This window comes from Pseudochaenichthys georgianus, chromosome 11, assembly GCF_902827115.2.
Source record: "Pseudochaenichthys georgianus chromosome 11, fPseGeo1.2, whole genome shotgun sequence".
Taxonomy (NCBI): domain Eukaryota; kingdom Metazoa; phylum Chordata; class Actinopteri; order Perciformes; family Channichthyidae; genus Pseudochaenichthys; species Pseudochaenichthys georgianus.
Window position 1 is genome coordinate 691,775 of NC_047513.1, and position 24,083 is coordinate 715,857.

A 24,083-nucleotide genomic window follows, 5' to 3' on the forward strand; every position below is an offset into this window, starting at 1 on the left:
CCCTCTTCTCCTGTAGATACCTGTGGTGGTGGGATTGTTTTATTATTTAAAATATATTTACATTTGTAATGCCTTCCCAATTATAGCCTACTGTATGTTTATTTCATGGATATTTCTGTGTTTTCTGGTGTGTAAAATTTGTAATCTTGGGGCCTCTTCTCTTTAACGTCTACATGCTACCACTGGCTCAGATAATGAAGAACAACAAAATAAGTTACCACAGCTATGCAGATGACACACACATTTACGTAACCATTTCACCAGGAGACTATGCTCCAATTCAAACACTGAATAAGTGCATTGAACAAATCAATGACTGGATGTGTCAGAACTTTCTCCAATTAAACAAAGATAAAACTGAGGTAATGGTTTTTGGAGCCAAGGTGGAACGTATAAAAGTTAGCGCTGAGCTTCAGTCTGCAATGTTCAAAACAACAGATGAAGCCAGAAATCTAGGTGTAGTCATGGACTCTGACCTGAGTTTCAACAGTCACATTAAAACAGGTACTAAATCAGCCTATCACCTAAAGAACATATCTAGGATTAAAAGACTAATGTCACGGCAGGATCTGGAAAAACTTGTCCCGTTATCTTCAGTAGACTGGACTACTGCAATGGTGTCTTCACAGGTCTCACTAAAACATCTATTAAGCTGCAGCTGATTCAGAACGCCGCTGCTCGAGTCCTCACTAACACTAAGAAAGTGGATCACATCACTCCTGTTCTGAAGTCTTTACACTGGCTTCCTGTGTGTCAAAGAATAGATTTAAAAATACTGCTGCTGGTTTATAAAGCACTGAATGGTTTAAGCCCAAAATACATTACTGACCTCCTGCTAAATTATGAACCATCCAGATCTCTCAGGTCTTCAGGGACTGGTCAGCTTCCTGTCCCCAGAGTCAGAACTAAACATGGAGAAGCAGCGTTCAGTTATTATGCTCCAAATATCTGGAACAAACTCCCAGAAACCTGCAGGTCCACTGCAACTCTGACTACTTTTAAATCCAGCAAGAAGACTTTTCTTTTTGTCGCTCCTTTTAATTGAACTATTCACATCTTAAACTGCACTGTAACTTTTATCCATGTATTTTTTCTTTTAATGTTTATTTTATTAGCTTTTCTTTTTAATGACTGATTTTAAATGCCATTTCTTAATGTCTTTCATTTTTTGTAAAGCACTTTGAATTGCCATGTGTTGAAAAGTGCTATATAAATAAACTTGCCTTGCCTAATAAAGATTTCATGTGACACATAAAATGGATTTGTTGATGGGAATTAATGTGAATAAATTAACTCTAGGTTAACGATACTCTTGCTATCACTACTCACCGACACTCTATAAACCTTGTCCCTCATGCTAGCCCTGACAACACCGGTAAGTACACCTTCATCGAGGCTGCACGTGTCCTGACTTGTAGTGGTTCTCTCCTCTATCTCCATTCTTCTTGTCATCTTTGTAAAACGATATCAGACTGGTAATTGACACAACCATGACTTCTAGTTAAATTCAGTGTGGCTAAAATGAAAAGCTTTGTTAAAATATGCAAGCACGCGGAAGTCAAAGTCAGCTTTATTGTAAACAAATTCTACATGTGTTATACATCCAGAAATATCGTTTCCCACAGTGTGACATGTAGCCTATACATAAAACAAAAAGGGCCTAGATAAACGGGGTAGGCCTATACAGTTTAAAATGTTAATATATTTAAAGTGTTCAAAGTGTAGTTTCAGTGCAAGTCAGTTGAAACGATCTTAAGTTGGCGTGACGTTGAAGTCGTGCGACCCTGCTGCTGTACTGGCTTGTAGTTCGTTTATAGCATAACGTTAGCATTTCGCTTTTGGCGACTAGATTTATGATTCAAAAATTATAAAAGTAGGAGAGACATGTGGAGATTATCCGGCTGAACAAAACGTGATCCTTCTCTTAAATGTGTGTCAACCACAGACCTTATTTCGAGCTATTTTCCAAAATCCTATGGAGAAATTGCATTGCGTTTTTGACGAAGGAACCGGAAGAAGTTTACATCCGGGTTTTAGGACGCGTCACTGCGGTTCTCTATTGGAACGGCACTTATCATGGCTGCCACTGACGTACTTCCGGGTCATTTCACTTGGTTAGGAAGGTTCCTAAACTAAATGGATTATTGGAACGCAACCATGGTGTCACTCCACAGAGTTCACTCCGTCACGGAGGGGGTAGTGTGTAGGGCGTGGTTTGGGATTGGGCCGACATCAATTTGTGGATCCTGCAGTTTGCTTCCGCATTCCCCAACCGTCAGAGCTCCAGCCTCAGTGCAGCGCGAGCCCCGTCGGTGAGGAGCTCCAGCGGCAGAGAAGAGACACAGGTGGCGGGAGAGGAGCGTTCATGGAGCCGCAGCCGAGCATCACTGGGTGCGTACGTCCCGTTTCAGAGGCCTGCTGCTACATTTATTAATCAGTGAGCGAAGAATATGTTTTTTTTTCTGTGTGTAAAATACCGGAACATAGCAGCTGTTCCCGAGCTGCATGTGTCGCTATGGCAGGAGAAAGTTTGCTTTATTTTACTGTGCTGTTATTTTCCTACGTGTCACAACAGGTTGGGTTAGAAATGCTGCAGGGGAATGAGAGGGTCTGAGCAGATACGCACATTCAAACATTGACATTACTTCACTAAAACTAAGGCATATTTCTCACAGCCTGCTCTATGACATGAGTATATGCAACGTTAAGTTAAAAGTAAAACATGTTTTGTCTAGGTGGTTTCATTTCCTTCCTAATTTCTTGTTTTCTTGAAAAACCCTTTTATAGATATTACAAATGACCCAGTGGGCTGGGCTTAGATGGGGTATTTATTATTTACAATACTTCTGTAGCATTCAGTTGACATTAATGTTTGAATAAATGTTTTCCCTAAATCCTACAACTTACTGTATACAACATTGCTCCTGACATATCGCTACCGGCTCCACACAGTGGAGTAGTTTCCATAAATTGGAATGGCAGATAGACTTTTTTAGAAGAAGTTGTAGGCTACTGTTTTAGCAGAATCTGTAAAGCAGCTGTGTTGTCCAGACTCGTGCTTATATATCCTTATGAAATGGCTCCGGTTGTTTTAGCTGAGTACTTTCTATTGCTGGACATTAAATCAATATTTTTGATAGATACTACATATCGTCATGTTTGATATCTTAACATGGCGTAGCAAGTGTTCCCTGGTTTTGGAGGTTGCAATACAATAAAGTGATATCATGTTCTAATTGTATTATTTGTATGTACATTTTTAATGAAAGAACCAGTAGTTAAACCTTGAATATTATTGCATGCATTAGGCAGTAGTATCTCAGTCAGTAGACTTGAACTGGTGACCTTCCAGTTGCCAAGCCAAGTCCCTATCGACTTCGCCACCACCGCCCAGGTACATAGAGAGGTATGAGTTTACCTCCTTGGCACAGCTAAGGTACACACACTACTCCCCAAGTGGTCTGGATGCAATATCTGCCCACTGCTCCTAATGGGTTAAATGCAGAGGCTAAACTTCACTTTGGGTAGGTCTGATGCTTGAACGTGGATTTTAATCGGATCTTAAAATATAAATATCGATATTTTTCATCAGTTATTACTCCATATAGCCCAGGCGGACAATGCTCTTTGCATGGATGTCTAAAGAGAACTCGATCCAGCGTTGGACGCGCATTCATTCTTGTGAAAGTTGCTCAGTGGCACATGAAGCCAGACTGGCCGGCCTCCCAGGAGCCAAAGTAGCCGTATCTGGGCCGTAGACCATAATTATAATAAATAATCCGCTGATTTACAGACGTCTCTTTCCCAATGTAAGTCAATGGGAAAAACTATTTTTGGGACATATGACGTAAAGGACTGACAGGAAGTTGTAATCCTACCATTTGGCCACTACAACACTTTGCTACAAGGTCCGGCTCACTTCCTGGGGGCTTGGCTGTTTGGCATCTTGTCTTTAACCTGTGTGACAAAAGTTCATATCTCAAATATTCCAAAAAATAACAATTTATCTAGGTTACTTTACAGAAATGAATGAATCTAAAGGCTCTTTGTATTTAAGTTCTACTTCAAGTCAAGAATGCATCAGAACCCTCCTGTGAAGCTTAAGTGACCATAACTGGGACCCGACGATGATATATGTAACACGGTTATATGTAACATAAAGTATTTTGATATAGAACTACAGTGTAAACATCGCCTGTCTGCATCTCTGTGAATTATATAACAAAAGCTGCATTTCTTGTATGTTCATGAACAACACGCAGTTGAACAGTGGGGGAAGTTGGTTGCACACAGCTGATGTCATCCCTGCTGAGCCGTGTGATAACATCATTCAGTGATGTGTCATCGGGAAGGGTGTGGAACTGGAGGGAACTGTTAGGATAAAACAACTTTTTACATGGTGATAGAAACGGTTTGCAACAATTCTATTATTAAAATGTGGGATAGAAAACTTGGATTTGGGGGGCAGGACAGAGATAAAGGAAAGAGCCCCCATCTTTATTTTAATCTGGCGTTTATTTAGGGTGTTGTTATGTTGCACATTATCCCGCTTATTACACGGCCAGATACTAAACACACTAAGGAATCGTCTCCCAATATTAATTGAAATGATTTTATTGACTTAAAATTATCGTATTTCTTCCAACGGCTGGAACTGCGACAACAACAACTTTACGGCAGCACTGTCCAACTCTGTTCACAGTTTCTGATCCACTAACAAGTCCTTAAACACTGCAGAGCCCTTACCGTGTTCCTGTCACGGCCCCTACACACGCCGCTTCAACGCTTCTGCCCATTCACTTTGAATGGGGTGACGTCACGTTTCACCAAACTGCATTGTGGGAGCAAAGCGTAGCTTTTCTCGCGGTGCTCGCTGCAAAAGTATAGCAATGTTCAACTTTTGAAACTTCGACGGAGGCGTCAGCCAATCGAATCATATGCCAGTACAAGCTCTAGCCAATCAAACCGTGTGCTTGTGTGTCTGGGGCAGGAGATTCATGTGATTGGTTGTTGGTCGAGTTTCAGACAAGCTCACCGGCAAGCTTCAACGCACGCCGCCGTGTGGACACTGCGTTACCCTCTTTTACTTTCTCTTTCTTGATCCTCCTTAGCAACGGAATTGACCAATCAGAATCGAGTATTCAACTAAGCCTTGTAATACAAGTTGTTAGTAGCCTTAAGGGCCTACACAGTTGCTGCACTAAACTACATTTGAGCATTTTGCAGTTATTTTGGTGAAAGTAACTCAAAAGTAATATAAAAGTAGTGTAACTCATTACATTTCAGAGACAGTAATATTGTAATATAACTTCTTACTTAAAAAAGACAGTAATAAGTAATGTATTACATTTTGGAAGTAACTTGCCCAACTCTGCTGACTAGCAGTCGAACCTGAAATGAGGAAGTGCTACACCCATGTGTGATCGGATGTCACAGAAACCTTTACACAGAAAGGCCTTTATAGACTGACATATTGGTGAAGAACCTACTGAAGGAAATATGAAAGCACCCAAATATTAAAGAGAGAGAATGAATTCATGCAACAAAAGCAACTTGCTGGAATGATCCATGATCAGAGAAAACATGGCTGCCAGAGTTACACGTCATCATCTGTTACCTTAGGCCACTTTAGTTTCATATGTAGTCATAAACTAGTTTCTCCACATCAGGGGTGTCCAAACCTTTTTCTCCGAGGGCCACATACTGAAAAATATACAAAGGGCTGGGCCACTCCCTAGACGTATATTCCCTCATAAGTTCAGTTACTTGTAGGTTAGCTAAATCAATCAGATGTGGGTAAATGATGTTGGCAGCTCATCCCTTAAAACAGAAGCCTCAGATTGAGGATAATAATGAGGAGAAATATGAAGGGTGTATTTCAAGCTTGTTATGTAAATAAGTCATTGGGCTTTTTTCTTATCAACTATGTTAGAAAATGTTTCCAACTTTAATTGACTGAATCTATTTGAAAAGTGGTCTTATTAACACATGTGCAATATATTTTTACATTTATATTTAAGAAGTACAATATAAGACGAGCACAAGTTTCATTTGTGGCCCATACTCCATTATACTTTTTTAATTAGCTGAGGGCCCATTCAAAATGGTCCGCGGGCCGCATTTGGCGCCCGGGCTCTAGTTTGGACACCCCTGCTCTACATCCTTCACTGCTGAGGAGACTCCGTAACTCCATCTATGCCCATCTATCAGTCAACATCTGTGACATGTTTCATAAGAGAAGGACTTCGAAGAGAATCTCCTCTGTACAGAGTACACCAAAGAAAGAATGCTGAATGTAGATCTGTTGTTGTTGTTGGGGGGGTGTTTTAGACTGTAACCCTACCTTACCTCTGTATCTGTTGTTGCTGAAATTGACTGTGAACATTTTAAACCTGTAAATGATAAAGAACAGTTTTTCATGAAGGACACGCTCCTGGTGAGTTCCTACCTACATTGTCTCCACAGTGCACTCTTACTGAACACGCCAGCACCTTAGCTGCACTGAATATTACAACTTTATAACAGTGTTATAGTCTAGTTTGTTGATGTAGTATATTATAACTTTTAAGTATTTTTAAAAAACTTTACTTAGAGGACATATTATTCTCATTTTCAGATTCAATTTAGTATTTAATGTCTACTGGGACATGTCCCCATGTTTTAAAGTTCAGAAAGGTATTCATGTTGCTCTCATCCTCTGTGGAGGTGTTTCAGGCTCGGGAGACTTCCTCTGGAGGGAACACCATTTCCATGCACACACACACACCTATAGAGCACACTACGGTACGGAAAAGGGCCTCTTTAAAAAACGTGCTCTTGAAATTGCAGATACCCTGCAGCACTTGTATGATGTGTGCTTATATGTCCTTCTTGACATGTTGCTGTTACTAATACTTATTTCCAACTTTAGAGTTTGGAGGACCATGACTTGAAGTTGGCAGTTAAATAAGCAGCGGCGGAGTGACAAAGGAGCAGGGGAAGTGAAGCAGAGCAACATGGCCGTCTTCAAGCCTGAAAATGTGGAAGACTTCTATGAGATCGGCGAAGTTCTGGGAAGGTACGGATATATTGAGCTGTTTAAAAAGTATTTTACAGATTTGTTTCCAATGTACTCCAACATATTGGATTTAAAATGCCACAATTTAATTCACATCCCGAACAAACAAATAGCTGACCTCTTTGCTTGGTTATACATTTAAAAAAACTAAATTCATCCTTTTAGCGACTTTCCAGATAAATCATTTTGACCCTCTCTTCTCAAATAATAATAACTTAGTTATTTAACTAGGTTGCACATTATTTTGTATCATCTTGTTCAAATGAAGTGTTTACATATATACAATGTATATTTGTGGATATGTTAAATATATACATATCCATTTTGAAGTGCAAGTCCAAAGGTACTTTAGGGAGAGGTCATGGGTTGTATACGTCTTTATGAGGGGGCCTTTATTGAGCCGCCTAATGGCTGAAGCAACAAGGAGTGTTGGAGGTGCTTGGTGCGGTGCCGAGGAGGGATGCGTCTCTGGCTGAACGTACTCCTCGTCTTCACCAGTCTGCATGGTGGGAGGGGTTGTCCGGGATAGAGATTTAGCTTGTTCAAATATGTGGATGGGCATGCAGCTGTTGATTTACGATGCATGTCCAGCCTCAAAGATAGTGTGTGCAGAGGTTAATCTCCTGAAGCTTGGCGTTTACCCTGCTCTGCCTCTTTACGCCTTCCAGTGGGCATTTCGCTCAGGTTCGAAAGGTCCATGAGCGGGCCACCGGGACTTACTGGGCAGGCAAATTCTTGAAGATCCGCAAGAACGCGTGCAGCCGCCTGGGCCTGGACCGGAGCCGGCTGGAGGAGGAGGTGGACATCCTGCACGCTATCCAACACCCCAACATCGTCACGCTCAAAGATGTGTTCGAGAGCCGAGCTGAGGTGGTGCTCGTTCTGGAGCTGTGAGTACACGTGTGTGTGTTTCTGTTTGACGCCAACCGTATGTTATGTTTGGCACATGCTTTCGGTAAGTCAGGCCTAAGGAACAGAACTTGGTTACAGCGGCACGGAGACACAAAACAGAATATCTCCATTGGGTATCGCCACGGCAAATTCCAAAATACACATGGATTGTAGTTTCAAAAACGTGCGTGATGGTAACTTCAGGTAACGTCCTGTCTTTCAGCTAATGAACGTCTTCTCGCGTAAAGGTGTAAAGCAGGAGGAACACTTCAGCGAACACCGTCTGCTCTCCCTCTGCTCCTCCTCATCATGAGTGACAGGCTGATAGGAACATATCAGGGTCTGGGACAAGGTGTTTCCAAAGTCTTGGCTCATAACATTAAAATATTACAGCTGAATTCAGATAATAATAATAAATTGTATTTGTAAAGCACCTTTCATTGCCCGATCCCCCATTGTGCGTAGTTTGGTCCTGGGGGGACGAAGCAGATGGTCGGTTGTGGAGCGGAGGTTGCTGTGGAGGTCTGTGATGTGTGTAGTTCTTTGAGGTATGGAGGAGCGTTCCCGTGGACGCACTGATGGGTCAGTAGTGCGATCTTGTATTCGATCCGGAATGAGACAGGAAGCCAGTGGAGGGAATGAAGGACGGGTGTCATGTGGTTGTACTTTCTCACCCTCATCAGGACCCTAGCGGCACTGTCCTGTACGTATTGGAGCTTCTGAAGGCTCCCGCTAGGAGTCCCGATGAGGAGAGCGATGCAGTAATCGGGCCTTGAGGAGATGAAGGCATGGACCAGCTGTTCAGCATCTGACAGGGAGAGTGTGGGACGGAGCTTTGCAATGTTCCTGAGGTGGTGAAGGAGGCTTTGCACAGGTGTTTGATGTGGGTGTCAAAGGTCAGATGTCGGTCAAATCACCATTTACTGTCTTTTTCGGACACCTTAAAATACTGCTAGACCGGCGAAGCCATTTGGGCGAGCTTGTTTTGCTGCGCACAGAGAAAAGCGTCATGTATTTTACGTCATGTGATCGGCTCTCCTGATCGGCCTTTATACACCGATCGATCAGCATCCCGAGTAACTGATGTGGGGAGGGGTATGTTTTGAAGAAAAGGTGATGTGGGTTATGGGGGAGGACTGGACCTGGTTTAGTGTGCTCACTAAAATGGCCTCTGTTTTGGAGCTATGGAGCTGCAGGAAGTGTTGTTGCATCCAAGCCTGTATCTCCTCAGAGAGCAGATGGAACAGGACCAGCTTAAGGGAGCTGTTGATGACGTCGGTGATCAGGGGACTTATAGCAGAGATGTTGGATTTGACAAGGGCTGTGGGTAGAGGGTCTAGTGTGCAGCTGGAGATGATAAATACTTACATCGTGCTTGGTTTAAGAACTTTATTATTCACACAAAAAAAGGTTGATATGTAATGAGATATGTTGAGGGTTACTTAAATTCATGGGAGTTGTGTAACAACACACAGACACATGTGTGTCTGTAACATACAGTATGTGTGTGATGCACAACATGTGTTGTTGTTACCCCATTTGAATAAAACACATGGTGATATGTAACTATTGTTGTAAATGTTGACTATTTGTCAGAGACTTCTGCTTTCAGAGGCAGCTATTTATTTACATATTACTAAAAACAATAATAATCCAATGCCGAGGTGAATATGTAATACACACGTTTTATATATATAATATTTTTATATATGGATATTTACAAACGGTCCTTTGATGGCAACCATAATGCTAATGCCACAACATTGAGTTTGACAGCCCTGATCTAAATTGAGCTAAGAAATCCCCCCCCCCCCTGCCTGCCTGCAACTAGGGGTGTTGAAAATAATCGTTTTTACGATGCATTGCGATGCGGACGTGGACGATTCGGTCTCGATGCAGTGACGGAAGATAATCGGTTATAGAGTAGTAACGTTGCTTCCTGATTTTCCGGCCGCGGCTTTACTATAACGTTTTTTCTGTCACTTTAATATCAAATCGGTCGGTGACGCAGAGATCAGGGAACAGACGTGACAGCGGCACAGCAACACGGAGCAGTCTGCTTTATCCACCAACACAAGAACACCAGTCCAGAACCGACAACAGCAGGACCCGCTCCGAATCACTCCGTGTCGCTGCGGCTCAGAGACACAGGGAGGGATTTATGTTTTTCAAAAATAATCGCGTTACAATCATGTCAGGTTTTTGGTGGATTTAATTAAGTCTTGGATTGCAGAGTATGAATGTCCTCTAGCAATTTGCAGACGATATATACGTGTGTAAAGTTTGTGAAGGCAGGAGGAAAAAAGCTTCCGCGATCACCGTCTCCTCTCCGTTCCTCCAAGCCCCGCCCCCTCCCTGAAAATAATGAGTGACAGGCTGATAGTGACCCGATAGAAACTTTGTTATTCACTTAATCACTGAGATATAATGAAGCTAATTTAATCTCATACATTCATGGGATTTATGTAACAGTAAGACAGAGAATGTGAGTGTGCACCCACATGCAGTATTTTTGTTTGTATATGCTGTTGTAAATACTCCTGTTGTCTGCTGTGTTCAGACTCAAGTCCTGTGTGTGATGCCACATTCAGGACATTCAGTGTCCTTTCTTAACAGAAGGCCGCGGCTAGAAGCTGCAGCTCGACTGCAGAAGCATTAGCTTTTTGTTTTTGAGGATGGAACAACTTCACACACGGAGGCTAGACCTATACAATTCATTTATTTTGGTTTATAAATTAATGTCAAGACATTTATGTTATTGATTTCTGAAGCACTTTCTAAATAATAAAAAGAGAGTTCATATGTATTTACTGCATGTATGCATTGATGAAAAATAAGCCATGTGCAGTAATATAGAAAATTGAGGATGCAACGCATTGGTATGAATCGTGATGCATCGTGATATCGAACCGAATCGAATCGTTGACAGGATAATCGTAATCGAATCGTGAGACCAGTGAAGATGCACAGCCCTACCTGCAACGCCTGTGTTTACTACCGGAACATAATGACATCACTATGTAACACTCCTGCTTCTATTGGTTAGCATTTTAACAACAACACATTTTAGGCTAAGGGGCGGGACATCTCTTAGCGGTTGACCAATCACAACAGAGCCGGCCAGCTACCCAATCAGAGCAGAATATGAACTTGAACATGAGCAGGATAATTCCTCTTTAAATGTGACATATCTGCCATAGTATTGAAGGTGATGATAAATCACAACTCAAGAATAATAAAGATCAACTCTGTCTAAAATGGTGTGCGCCTTTTACTCCGAGCAGATGCATGTTCCAGACACACATCATTCATTGTGTTATCATTCATTCCCTTGTTCATCCTTCTTTCCCTCCATGGTTAATCATCCTCTTCAGTCGAGCCATGTTTCCAAGCTGCTTTAGGTCACTCATGTTGTTACTAAGCAACCAAAAGCTGCATGCTGCAATGACTATGATGATGAAGTTGGAGTCATTTTGCAGCAAGCCTCACTGTCTAATCTGAACAGTCAGAACAAAGAGAGACAGATTTCAGCACCGTAAGTCCTCCCAGTGGGAGACAGTGGGAGACAGGCAGAGCTGTGGACAGATCAGACCGTGAGCCACGCAGCACACGGTGGGGCAGGTTAGCAGCAGGAGACACTGATGCTATGATGTGCAGCAAGATGGACATTTATAGATTCCACTGTCTATTCAAACAAGTGAAGACATCTATAAATAGTCTCTAAATATATCTAGCTACTTTCCAGCACTAGGCTTCTGTTCATCCGGCCAGCCAAATGAAGACCTGCTCCCTCCACCTGTTGGTGAGAAGGAGTCGTCTAATTCAGGAGAGCAGAATGATCTTCTGTATTTAAATATCAGGACACAAGTGACTGAGTGCAGCTTTAAAGCTAAATACATGTCTCTCCTTTATTCAGGCACTGAGCTTAAACACATCTCAAAAGCTAACAACCCGAACCCCTTGGAGCCAATCACGTCTTTTCGGACAGAAAGGCGCTCCAAAAACGCTCCCTGTGCTTTTTTAAATATTAAATAATTATAATAATAACGTTTATTTGGAGGCGCCTTTCAAGACACCCAAGGGCCCCTTACAATGCATAAAAGAAGTACTCCTTCTTACTTCCGGAACATAGTGACATCACTGCGTAACACTCAAGACACAAGGCCTTTTTGAACATTAAAGTATGGATACACGCCACAGTCGAGGCACAAAATACACATTTGAGCAGAATAATTCTCTTTAAATGTTACAGATCTGCAATATGAACATATAACTCAGATGACATTTAAGAAGCAGCTGGGTATGGTTTTGAGGTGGATTTTAATGTGGTGGTGAGGTCAGACTGTCTGGTGTGTGGGGGGGGGCTTCCAGAGTCTGGGCGCAGTGCAGCTGAAAGACTAGCACTAGCGGAGGCAGCAGGGCGGGAGTCATCCTGAAGGAGGGCAGTGAGAGGGGGGGGCAGGCTGTGGAGGGCTTTGGAGGTGAGCAGGACGTTTGTGTAGTCAACAGGTATGAACCAGTTGGAGGAGGATGGGGGGGGTTAGTATCATCTGGTGCTTGTTGGGGATCTAGGGGACAGCATCGCAGAAGTCAACCCAGGAAGTGACGGATGCATCACCAAGATCTCTGTGCTGGATGGGCGAAGTTTGTATCTATGACAACAATATCTAGACAACATATCACCGCTGTTGTTAGACAGATAATAAAACCCAATGATGCAATTCTAGTGTATACGGGCTACTTTCTATTTGCTTTATTACCTTGAGCACCAATTGGAAGCTTCACCGATCAGTGCGGCTGACCTGCTCAGACAAAGAAGCGTTTTGGTCTTTGTTGTTGCTCAGAATGATATGAACCAAGGCCTCAGCCTTTGAATCACTCGACTCCTTGAGACAACGTTTGGGCATGCAGCCTCGGCTGCCACTTTCTCTCTTTATTCATTATGTTTCTAGAACTAGATGAATACTTGGGATATGAGAGAGATCTTCAGAATTATGCCGGAGCTGTGTCACTTCGTGGCTGCAGAACATGTCTCTCACTTCTCCGGCCGTAACTTCCAACAAACTGAGTGTCTGCCGTCAAGTTGAGCTCTCCTGTGTTCTCATTGTGTTTCGAGTCCTTGCTCCAGAGGTTTCCTTTACAGTTATGATGGCCTCCATCTGAAAGACACGGCCAAAAACAAGCTTGTCCTCCAATTTCTATTGTGGCCTCCCCAGCACTTTTCTGGAAAGTGTAATATTTTCAAGTCAAAGCTCAAAAAAAGCAGTGCGCTCAGAAAAAGAACGCGCTCTGTGCTCATTGGAATCAACTGAAAGAAACGATGTTCAGAGAAATCCGCTATATGGACGATCTCTACCGTTGTCTTCCCCTGTATGCTGTACGGGGGGCTCGTCCAAAGGCTGTCTCGTACTGCTCTGTCCCTGTCCTGTCCAGGCTTTGTCCAATAAGAGAAACACCTGACTGTAAGACACTGCTCTGTTTTCAGCGTCACTGGAGGGGAGCTGTTTGACTTCATCGCTGAAAAGGAGAACCTGCTGGAGAGCGAGGCTATCGAGTTCATGGAGCAGATCCTGAAGGGGCTGGGCTTCATGCACAGCAAGAACATCGTACACTTTGACCTCAAGGTACCAGCTGACTGACACTGCTGCTGCTGCTGCTGCTGCTGCTGCTGACGATGATGATGTTTCAAACAGCTGTGATATCATTTCTCTCTCCATCCAGCCAGAAAACATCATGCTGTCGGACAGAGTGGCCCCGCACCCCAACATCAAGCTCATCGACTTCGGCCTCGCACACCGCTTCCATCCGGGGGAGGAGTACAGGAGCTCCAGCGGCACCCCGCAGTACATTGGTGAGGAGGAAGAGTTCTGTTTCAGATCTGGTAGATTCCTCCAATGCTGTGTACAGATCATCCATTAATATCATCCAAGATGTACTATCTCAACATATTGTTTTCTTTGTACGTGCACTTCATGGTTTTTTGATCTTATTTTGATCATTTATTGTGTTTTTCCGTATTGTTTGTACCACTGCCAGACAAAAGAAATCCAACATCAAGATCTTTATGCAAGCTTAAATATGAGGACATGTTCTATGTTTCTATTTTTCCCCTGTTTGTTTACATTATGGGAGTCATTGGGTAGTCCTTAAAGACATACATTAATAACAATGGAAGAAATATTATTTTGTCACAAGATATGCCACTTTTAAGGTTGAATTTCCACTTGTGTTCAGTGGCTCCTCTTTGATTCAGCTACTGCTCCTGGGATCTCTCCATCTCCATCTCTGCGTCTCTTCTCTGCTTGCTTAATACTTTAATTGAATTGAATATGCTTTGTTAGCATGACTGTAACGGCCATACAGAAGCATCACTGGCTCTGTCTCTCTCACAGCCCCCGAGGTGATCACCAGTGAGCCTCTGAGCACAGCAGCAGATATGTGGTGAGCACATTTACACATCTCATGATTGTACCCCCCACGCTGTGCTTCCAGAAAGTGTTGGGCTATTTTCAGCTTATTCTGTCAGACATGTCGGGCCTGTCCCGAGGCCTTCTCTACTGATTGACAATATACCAAGATTGGTAATTGTTTTTTATTTACAATGTTTGTGTCGGTAACTTAGTTGAAACTAAATTCTATGATGTCAAGTGTAAGGACAACCTTTGCTGCCACCCTATCACATATGGTATCATCGTAGACTTTTCTTCAGTAGGGGGGCCACAGGGGGGACAAAGCTCAGTGTTACAGGGGTACTCGCCCCTGTTGCCCCCCCCACACCGACAGCGGCCTCGAACATTTACATTCGGAGAAACGCGCTGCACACACGATTGCAAATATAAAAACACAAGTGTGCCAAAACACATGCAAGTGGGAAACATCCCCACCAACTTGAGCTAAACACTGCTAGGGCTAAACGCTGCTAGAGCCAAACGCTGCTAGAGCCAAACGCTGCTAGGGCTAAACGCTGCTAGAGCCAAACGCTGCTAGGGCTAAACGCTGCTAGAGCCAAACGCTGCTAGAGCCAAACGCTGCTAGGGCTAAACGCTGCTAGAGCCAAACGCTGCTAGGGCTAAACGCTGCTAGAGCCAAACGCTGCTAGAGCCAAACGCTGCTAGGGCTAAACGCTGCTAGAGCCAAACGCTGCTAGGGCTAAACGCTGCTAGGGCTAAACGCTGCTAGAGCCAAACGCTGCTAGGGCTAAACGCTGCTAGAGCTAAACGCTCGCTGCTAGGGCCAAACGCTGCTAGGGCTAAACGCTGCTAGAGCTAAACGCTGCTAGGGCTAAACGCTGCTAGGGCTAAACGCTGCTAGAGCCAAACGCTGCTAGAGCCAAACGCTGCTAGAGCCAAACGCTGCTAGGGCCAAACGCTGCTAGGGCCAAACGCTGCTAGGGCCAAACGCTGCTAGAGCCAAACGCTGCTAGAGCCAAACGCTGCTAGGGCTAAACGCTGCTAGAGCCAAACGCTGCTAGGGCTAAACGCTGCTAGAGCTAAACGCTCGCTGCTAGGGCCAAACGCTGCTAGAGCTAAACGCTGCTAGAGCTAAACGCTGCTAGAGCTAAACGCTGCTAGGGCTAAACGCTGCTAGAGCCAAACGCTGCTAGAGCCAAACGCTGCTAGAGCCAAACGCTGCTAGGGCCAAACGCTGCTAGGGCCAAACGCTGTTAGGGCCAAACGCTGCTAGAGCCAAACGCTGCTAGGGCTGAACTCTGCTAGGGCTAAACGCTGCTAGAGCCAAACGCTGCTAGAGCCAAACGCTGCTAGAGCCAAACGCTGCTAGGGCTAAACGCTGCTAGGGCCAAACGCTGCTAGAGCCAAACGCTGCTAGAGCCAAACGCTGCTAGAGCCAAACGCTGCTAGAGCCCAACGCTGCTAGGGCCAAACGCTGCTAGAGCTAAACGCTGCTAGGGCCAAACGCTGCTAGGGCCAAACGCTGCTAGGGCCAAACGCTGCTAGAGCCAAACGCTGCTAGGGCTAAACGCTGCTAGGGCTAAACGCTGCTAGGGCCAAACGCTGCTAGAAGCTGAAAACACAACGGAAACCAGAGCACTCTTTGACGTTCACCATTATAAAGCTGAACAACTGTCTCTATCTCAGAGTTAGTCGTCTCCTAACTGAAAGTGTTCATCAGTATATCTGAAATGACTAGGTTAGCTACGTTAGCTAGCTAGCTTACAGGGGATCTGCAGTAACATCAGAAGGAGTCATGTGATCACTTTGTTAAAATAAGCCTATCAATAATGTTAGTTACGTTTCCAACAACAGAGACAGTTGTTCAGCTTTATAATCCTGAACGTCACCTAGCGCTCCGTCCCAGCTGTGTGCGTCACTCTTTAGTGTCCCCTGGTCTCCCAGCTGTGTGCGTCACTCTTTAGTGTCCCCTGGTCTCCAGCTGTGTGCGTCACTCTTTAGTGTCCCCTGGTCTCCCAGCTGTGTGCGTCACTCTTTAATGTCCCCTGGTCTCCCAGCTGTGTGCATCACTCTTTAGTGTCCCCTGGTCTCCCAGCTGTGTGCATCACTTTTTACTGTCCCCTGGTCTCCCAGCTGTGTGCGTCAATTTTTAGTGTCCCCTGGTCTCCCAGCTGTGTGCATCACTTTTTAGTGTCCCCTGGTCTCCCAGCTGTGTGCGTCACTCTTTAGTGTCCCCTGGTCTCCCAGCTGTGTGCGTCACTCTTTAGTGTCCCCTGGTCTCCCAGCTGTGTGCGTCACTCTTTAGTGTCCCCTGGTCTCCAGCTGTGTGCGTCACTCTTTAGCACGTCTTCAAGTCGGTGGACACGTTTCTCCAGTTGTGTTTTGGTATATTTGTGTGTTTGTATTTGCATAATGTCTGAACTGCAGTGCGTCTCTCCTAATGGAGATGTGTCCTGTCCGCCTCCGTACGCTGTCCAACATCTCAGTGTCGGCAGTCTGTCCGTGACGCTTTGAGAAGGCAGCATTGTGCTCTGTTTGAACGCTGCTAGAGCCAAACGCTGCTAGGGCTAAACGCTGCTAGAGCCAAACGCTGCTAGGGCTAAACGCTGCTAGAGCCAAACGCTGCTAGAGCCAAACGCTGCTAGAGCCAAACGCTGCTAGGGCCAAACGCTGCTAGGGCCAAACGCTGCTAGGGCCAAACGCTGCTAGAGCCAAACGCTGCTAGAGCCAAACGCTGCTAGGGCTAAACGCTGCTAGAGCCAAACGCTGCTAGGGCTAAACGCTGCTAGAGCTAAACGCTCGCTGCTAGGGCCAAACGCTGCTAGGGCTAAACGCTGCTAGAGCTAAACGCTGCTAGAGCTAAACGCTGCTAGAGCTAAACGCTGCTAGGGCTAAACGCTGCTAGAGCCAAACGCTGCTAGAGCCAAACGCTGCTAGAGCCAAACGCTGCTAGGGCCAAACGCTGCTAGGGCCAAACGCTGTTAGGGCCAAACGCTGCTAGAGCCAAACGCTGCTAGGGCTGAACTCTGCTAGGGCTAAACGCTGCTAGAGCCAAACGCTGCTAGAGCCAAACGCTGCTAGAGCCAAACGCTGCTAGGGCTGAACTCTGCTAGGGCTAAACGCTGCTAGAGCCAAACGCTGCTAGAGCCAAACGCTGCTAGAGCCAAACGCTGCTAGGGCTAAACGCTGCTAGGGCCAAACGCTGCTAGAGCTAAACGCTGCTAGAGCCAAACGCTGCTAGAGCCAAACGCTGCTAGAGCCAAACGCTGCTAGGGCTAAACGCTGCTAGGGCTAAACTCTGCTAGGGCTAAACGCTGCTAGAGCCAAACGCTGCTAGAGCCAAACGCTGCTAGGGCTAAACGCTGCTAGGGCCAAACGCTGCTAGAGCCAAACGCTGCTAGAGCCAAACGCTGCTAGAGTTAGTCGTCTCCTAACTGAAAGTGTTCATCAGTATATCTGAAATGACTAGGTTAGCTACGTTAGCTAGCTAGCTTACAGGGGATCTGCAGTAACATCAGAAGGAGTCATGTGATCACTTTGTTAAAATAAGCCTATCAATAATGTTAGTTACGTTTCCAACAACAGAGACAGTTGTTCAGCTTTATAATCCTGAACGTCACCTAGCGCTCCGTCCCAGCTGTGTGCGTCACTCTTTAGTGTCCCCTGGTCTCCCAGCTGTGTGCGTCACTCTTTAGTGTCCCCTGGTCTCCAGCTGTGTGCGTCACTCTTTAGTGTCCCCTGGTCTCCCAGCTGTGTGCGTCACTCTTTAATGTCCCCTGGTCTCCCAGCTGTGTGCATCACTCTTTAGTGTCCCCTGGTCTCCCAGCTGTGTGCATCACTTTTTACTGTCCCCTGGTCTCCCAGCTGTGTGCGTCAATTTTTAGTGTCCCCTGGTCTCCCAGCTGTGTGCATCACTTTTTAGTGTCCCCTGGTCTCCCAGCTGTGTGCGTCACTCTTTAGTGTCCCCTGGTCTCCCAGCTGTGTGCGTCACTCTTTAGTGTCCCCTGGTCTCCAGCTGTGTGCGTCACTCTTTAGCACGTCTTCAAGTCGGTGGACACGTTTCTCCAGTTGTGTTTTGGTATATTTGTGTGTTTGTATTTGCATAATGTCTGAACTGCAGTGCGTCTCTCCTAATGGAGATGTGTCCTGTCCGCCTCCGTACGCTGTCCAACATCTCAGTGTCGGCAGTCTGTCCGTGACGCTTTGAGAAGGCAGCATTGTGCTCTGTTTGTCACACACTAATGACGCGTGTATGACTGTGCGTCTTGTGTTTCTTTCTGCTGCAGGAGCATCGGAGTTATTACCTTCATACTGTAAGTTGTTATTGTTGCTGTGGGGGGGGGGCATGTCACTTCTTGTAGACGTTACACACGCTATTGTGATTTTCTAATGATCTGACAGCTCATCTGCTGACTCACTGATACTCTGAATTCAGCCACTGTGTGTGTTGATCCTTGGAGGGTAACTTCAGAAATGTATTCCATTTAGTAGTACAGGTAATACTAGTACTAGTTACCTGTTAAAAAACATTACTTTACTTCTGAATTACCTCAATATCAAATGCAAAGCAAATAAAAACAAGGCAAGTTTATTTCTATAGCCCTTTCAGCGCGAGGCACTTCAAGGTGCTTTACAAACATGAGACATTCAGACAAAGGCATTTAAATCAGTCATTAAAAAGAAAAGCTGATAAAATAAACATTAAAAGATAAAAGTTACAGTGCAGTCTAAGATATGAATAGTTCAATTCTTTCGGTTCTTGATTTTTAATTTATTCACAGAACCTCCCTTTGGAAATCCGAACATGTCCGTCCCGATTGTTCATGTAGACTGATTGTTTTCACCATGTTTTGCTCGCATGACATCCACAATCGGACCCTCAGGAGGGTGTACTAGCCCCCTACTCTGCTTTGCGTTACATAACAAAGTCTTTAAGTGTTACCTGAACACCCCGTGTTACCAAAACACTATTTTTCACCCGTCGGTGCTGTGATACTTGTTCCTCAGTACAACTCACCCAAACAAGAGCAACTAAATATCAATAAGATGTTTCTGCTGAAGTGTATTATGTAAGACAACGGAACACTGTGACCTTAGGAAAGAGGAGACCAGGATGTTTAGGATCAGAAATGATCTCATAGGAAGACCTTCCTTTCACTCAGCAGGTTCAGACCGCAGCCTGGACACCAACAGTGAAACTCACGAGCACATCCTACAGTTTCAAGAAGCAGGACTCAAACCAGCTGACAGAAAATGCTCCGTTTCAGTTTAACACACACAGTTAAGCTCACACACACTGTTGTATGAACATACAGGTTCACCTGCTGAATTAAAAACAGAACAAAAGAAGCAAAGAAAGTGGAGACCATGCAGCAGATCAGGCAGTAGACGTATAGCCTCCCTCTCAAAGCCTACAGAGCAGTACAGCTCACAGAGAAGAGAGAACTTCTGAGCCTTTACAACAATCACTACATGCTCTGTAACCCTGATAGTTATGAACTACAGTAATCTGATTACATCTGTTTTTAAGTAATGGAAAGGAATAGTTACTTTGATTGCATCCTGATGATGTAATCCTGTTGCCCCGAGCCTGATGATACCCTTCCACTTTGATCTGTTATCTGGAGTGAATCCCAGAGACATGCACCCTGCAGATACATACTGCCGTCTCAGTGCTGCTGTGCCCTCTGTCCTCAGGCTGAGTGGGCTGTCACCCTTCCAAGGGGACACTGATGATGAAACGCTGAGGAACATCATCGTCATGAACTACGAGTTCGCTGCTCAGTACTTCGGCATGACCAGCTCCATGGCCAAAGACTTCATCCAGAAGCTGCTGGTGAAGGATCCCAGGTGTGTGGGATAGGTACACGATCTGTCATGGGGGGGAACGTTGCACTCTGAGACACAAAAGAGACTTGTGTGCATTAGTTTACCATATATTCCAGAAACACACGTGCACCAGTGCAATGTGGCTGCATACTGAAGGCTATGTCTGATGACTGATGCACAACATGTACACACCTCATGATGTACCTTCAGGCATTAGTCCATATCAGCTAGCAGGTTAACTGTTTCGTTACTAAGCAACCACAACCTGTAATGACTGTGATGATGATGATGCAGTGGCTGAACAGAAAGCCTCGCCCTCTAAACTAAACAAAGTCAGAACAAAGAGAAATGGCTTTCCAGCACTATAAATCCTCAGCACCCGCAATCCAATCCAGCTGTACTTATAAAGCACTTTCCAGCCTGCAGAGCAAAGTGCTGAACACAGAACCACACGGTTCACAAAACAAAAACAAATACAGGTAAGAACAGAACAATAATAGCCATAAAGTAAAAACAATATAGGCTACCATTTAAAAGCAACCATCTACAAAGTGCAGAATGCTGACGTTGGGTTTTATGAACATTTAAAAGACGGACAGTGAAGAAGTCTCGCTAATGCGGGGGGGCAGAGCGGTCCACAGTTTAGGGGCTGCAGCAGCGACAGCACGGCCCCCCTTTGAGCTTTGACTTTGTGCTGGGTGCAGGTGATCAGCTGACCTGAGAAGGTGGGTGGGGGTGTAGCAGCTCAGAGAGGGAGGGCGGGGCCAGGCCATTGAGGGATTTAAAGGTATATACACTCACTTCCATCATCATGAAGTGATTTGAGCGGTTATTCAAAACATTGACTAACCGCTCACGTTTGACTCCCAGTGGGAGACAGTGGGAGACAGTGGGATACAGGCAGAGCTGTGGACAGAGCAGACCGTGAGCCACGCAGCACACGGTGGGGCAGGTTAGCAGCAGGAGACACTGATGCTATGATGTGCAGCAAGATGGACATTTATAGATTCCACTGTCTATTCAAACAAGTGAAGACATCTATAAATAGTCTCTAAATATATCTAGCTACTTTCCAGCACTAGGCTTCTGTTCATCCGGCCAGCCAAATGAAGACCTGCTCCCTCCACCTGTTGGTGAGAAGGAGTCGTCTAATTCAGGAGAGCAGAATGATCTTCTGTATTTAAATATCAGGACACAAGTGACTGAGTGCAGCTTTAAAGCTAAATACATGTCTCTCCTTTATGAAAAATGAGATGCAGACATCCCAGCCAGTTACCCCTTGGAGCCACAGGATGTCCACATGACATCTCTATCTGGCAGGGTGCTGGGCAGAGCCGCCTCGTAGAGCTTCATCCCAAACGCTTCTATAGTGTTTCTGCTACATCTTGAGCGAGGAGGACAGTCCACCGATGGAGATAAAAGTCCAGCATCATTTAACGTTTGGCGATCTGCTCCGACAGATGACCTTTGTTACGTTACATGACATGTCACTTGTTAGACATTACATACTCAGTTCTGTGGACGATCCCCACTGGAGCACTCTGGGGAGGTTGCTCACAAACAACACTCTTTCACACACTCATTGAACCTGTAAAACTATCATTACAAATGCATATTAATATCATATATGCATTATGTTGTGTGTTCTGCTTTTTCTGTTAGCTCGCACATGTAATTATAAACAAAGTATATGTCATGTTAGTTAACTAGTTAGTTACCCCAGTTGGTGAGCCACGTCTGTCTCTGTGTGTTGCAGTGAGAGGATGACGGCAGAGGAGTGTCTGCTGCACCCATGGATTAAGGTACTACGAGTCATGACTGTGTGTGTGTGTGTGTGTGTGTGTGTGTGTGTGTGTGTGTGTGTGTGTGTGTGTGTGTGTGTGTGTGTGTGTGTGTGTGTGTGTGTGTGTGTGTGTGTGTGTGTGTGTGTGTGTGTGTGTGTGTGTGTGTGTGTGTGTGTGTGTGTGTGTGTGTGTGTGTGTGTGTGTGTGTGTGTGTGTGTGTGTGTGTGTGTGTGTGAATACGACTGCTCTCTGTTGCAGCCCATCACACGCACACAGGTGGCCAAAAGGAATCGATCCTCCATCAATATGAAGAGCTTTAAGAAGTTCAACGCCAGGAGGAAGTGGAAGGTGAGTGAGGACATGTTGCCGAACCAGCGTGGGCTGTAAGTGTAGTATAATATATTTATTATAAGATAAGATGCACCTTAACCCTAACCCTTATAAACAGGGATATTAAAGGAATGGTATGCTCATGACACTCATTTTTTAATAATTATCATCTGATAAAACAGACCAGTCTCTGCCAGTTTCTCTTTTTTTTTTTTTTAATCCGATGACATTATCAGTGATTTTAAACTGATTATATACCGAAATAACATCAACACTGTGGGCGCCGCCATTTTCCGGACGTGACGTAATCCATGCGTTTGGTTTTCGAAGACACGTTGATCTCCATGTTATTTACTGTAGTTTCTCTCTTCAAATATGCCTCACTGTATCGCGAAATATTGCCATAATTCTGATAGGAACAATCCACGGAATGCTTAGTTCCATCTGTTGCCAAAAGGTAAGCGTAAGAAGTACATTCAGAGGCAGTGGCTAGCGAAATGTGGCCGGCCCGAACCGAGAGATTCACGGGCTCATGTATGCAGCGAACATTTCACATTTCCGGATGATAAAACATAACATGGGATTTATGGAACAACCATTACGTAATGGAGATGCAGTACCATCGGTCTTTCTGGTGTCATCACCGACCAGGACACCAGTTCGGCCAGTAGAGAAATCGCCCTCTGCAAGTGTGAAGCGACGGAGGAGCAGAAGTAGTGCTCGGAGTAAGAATAAGGTATGTTATAGCGCATTTCCATTGCAGCGGCTAGCCCCGTTTTAACGTCCAGGCCAGGACAGTTTTTGGTGGCCTTTCCATATAGCGTAGTACCGGCTAGTGTGTATTTCCCCCCAGTTTTTTCCGGCCCCATAAAATCGTGGTTCTATGGCCAGGGACAACGAAGCTGAGTATGCTAAACTAGAGAGGAAATCGCTAGCAAGGGTGATACTACATGCATACATATAGTATCTTATATCATCTTCCCATTATACACACATGCATTTCCAAACATTTGGACTACCTATGTTGCAAATGTATTATCTTTTCAATTTACACACGGCATCTATTGCACGTCTGTCCGTCCTGGGAGAGGGATCCCTCCTCTGCTGCTCTCCCTGAGGTTTCTCCCATGTTCCCTTTAAACTGTGGGTTTTCTTCGGAAGTTTTTCCTTGTACGATGTGAGGGTCTACGGACAGAGGGTGTCGTATTGTCATACTGATATGTATGGATGAATTCCCCCATCCAATCTCTTCACATTGGTCAAAACTTGTTCCTCTGCTGACGAGTCCGAACTCAAATACTCCGCCATGTTTCCGTGTGTTGACAAAGTGAACGCATGGATGACGTCACGACCATCACGTGACTACTGAAAATGGCAAACATGGCGGCGGCCAGACGGAATATACAGGTCTTGATAAAAAAGAGCTATAAAATCATTATTTACCGGGGAATATCGCTGATTTCTTCAGGGTATGGTTTAAACATAATGTTTCACTAAATACTGAAGTTTTGATTAATTATCTAATGAGTGGACCATTCCTTTAAGGATACAAACAAGAAAAAAATATAATAAGAATAACATGTATTAATTGTATGAATAGAAATAAGAAAAGTAAACTCTGATCAGCTGAATGTACTTATGAACAGATGTGAACAAGGTTAAATATACATTTAAATGTACCAGTGTGGCTGAAAGTGGTTAGTGCGTACAGCGCAACTATTATTCATGTTCAGTGCCGGTTGTTTGTATGGGCAACAGCCTGGTGGCTAAAGGGACAAAAAC

The 24,083-nt window shown here is 44.7% G+C and overlaps 1 protein-coding gene across 6 annotated transcripts in view; it reads left to right on the plus strand.

Annotated features, from left to right (window-relative positions):
* The first annotated feature begins 2,137 nt into the window (after positions 1–2,137).
* Positions 2,138–24,083, plus strand: part of LOC117454727 (death-associated protein kinase 2) — a 29,773-nt gene continuing 7,827 nt past the window's right edge. Inside the window, exons 1-11 of one of the 6 annotated variants that reach the window (XM_071204772.1) lie at positions 2,138–2,437; positions 6,706–6,783; positions 6,911–7,057; positions 7,726–7,947; positions 13,434–13,572; positions 13,670–13,799; positions 14,341–14,389; positions 18,645–18,671; positions 20,056–20,208; positions 21,944–21,989; positions 22,230–22,319. In XM_071204772.1, the coding sequence (XP_071060873.1) occupies positions 6,996–7,057; positions 7,726–7,947; positions 13,434–13,572; positions 13,670–13,799; positions 14,341–14,389; positions 18,645–18,671; positions 20,056–20,208; positions 21,944–21,989; positions 22,230–22,319 (918 nt within the window). In that variant the 5' untranslated portion in view covers positions 2,138–2,437; positions 6,706–6,783; positions 6,911–6,995. The remainder of the gene's footprint in view (positions 2,438–6,705; positions 6,784–6,910; positions 7,058–7,725; positions 7,948–13,433; positions 13,573–13,669; positions 13,800–14,340; positions 14,390–18,644; positions 18,672–20,055; positions 20,209–21,943; positions 21,990–22,229; positions 22,320–24,083) is intronic. The other 5 variants (XM_071204775.1, XM_071204774.1, XM_071204773.1 and 2 more) reach the window with 5 other exon arrangements.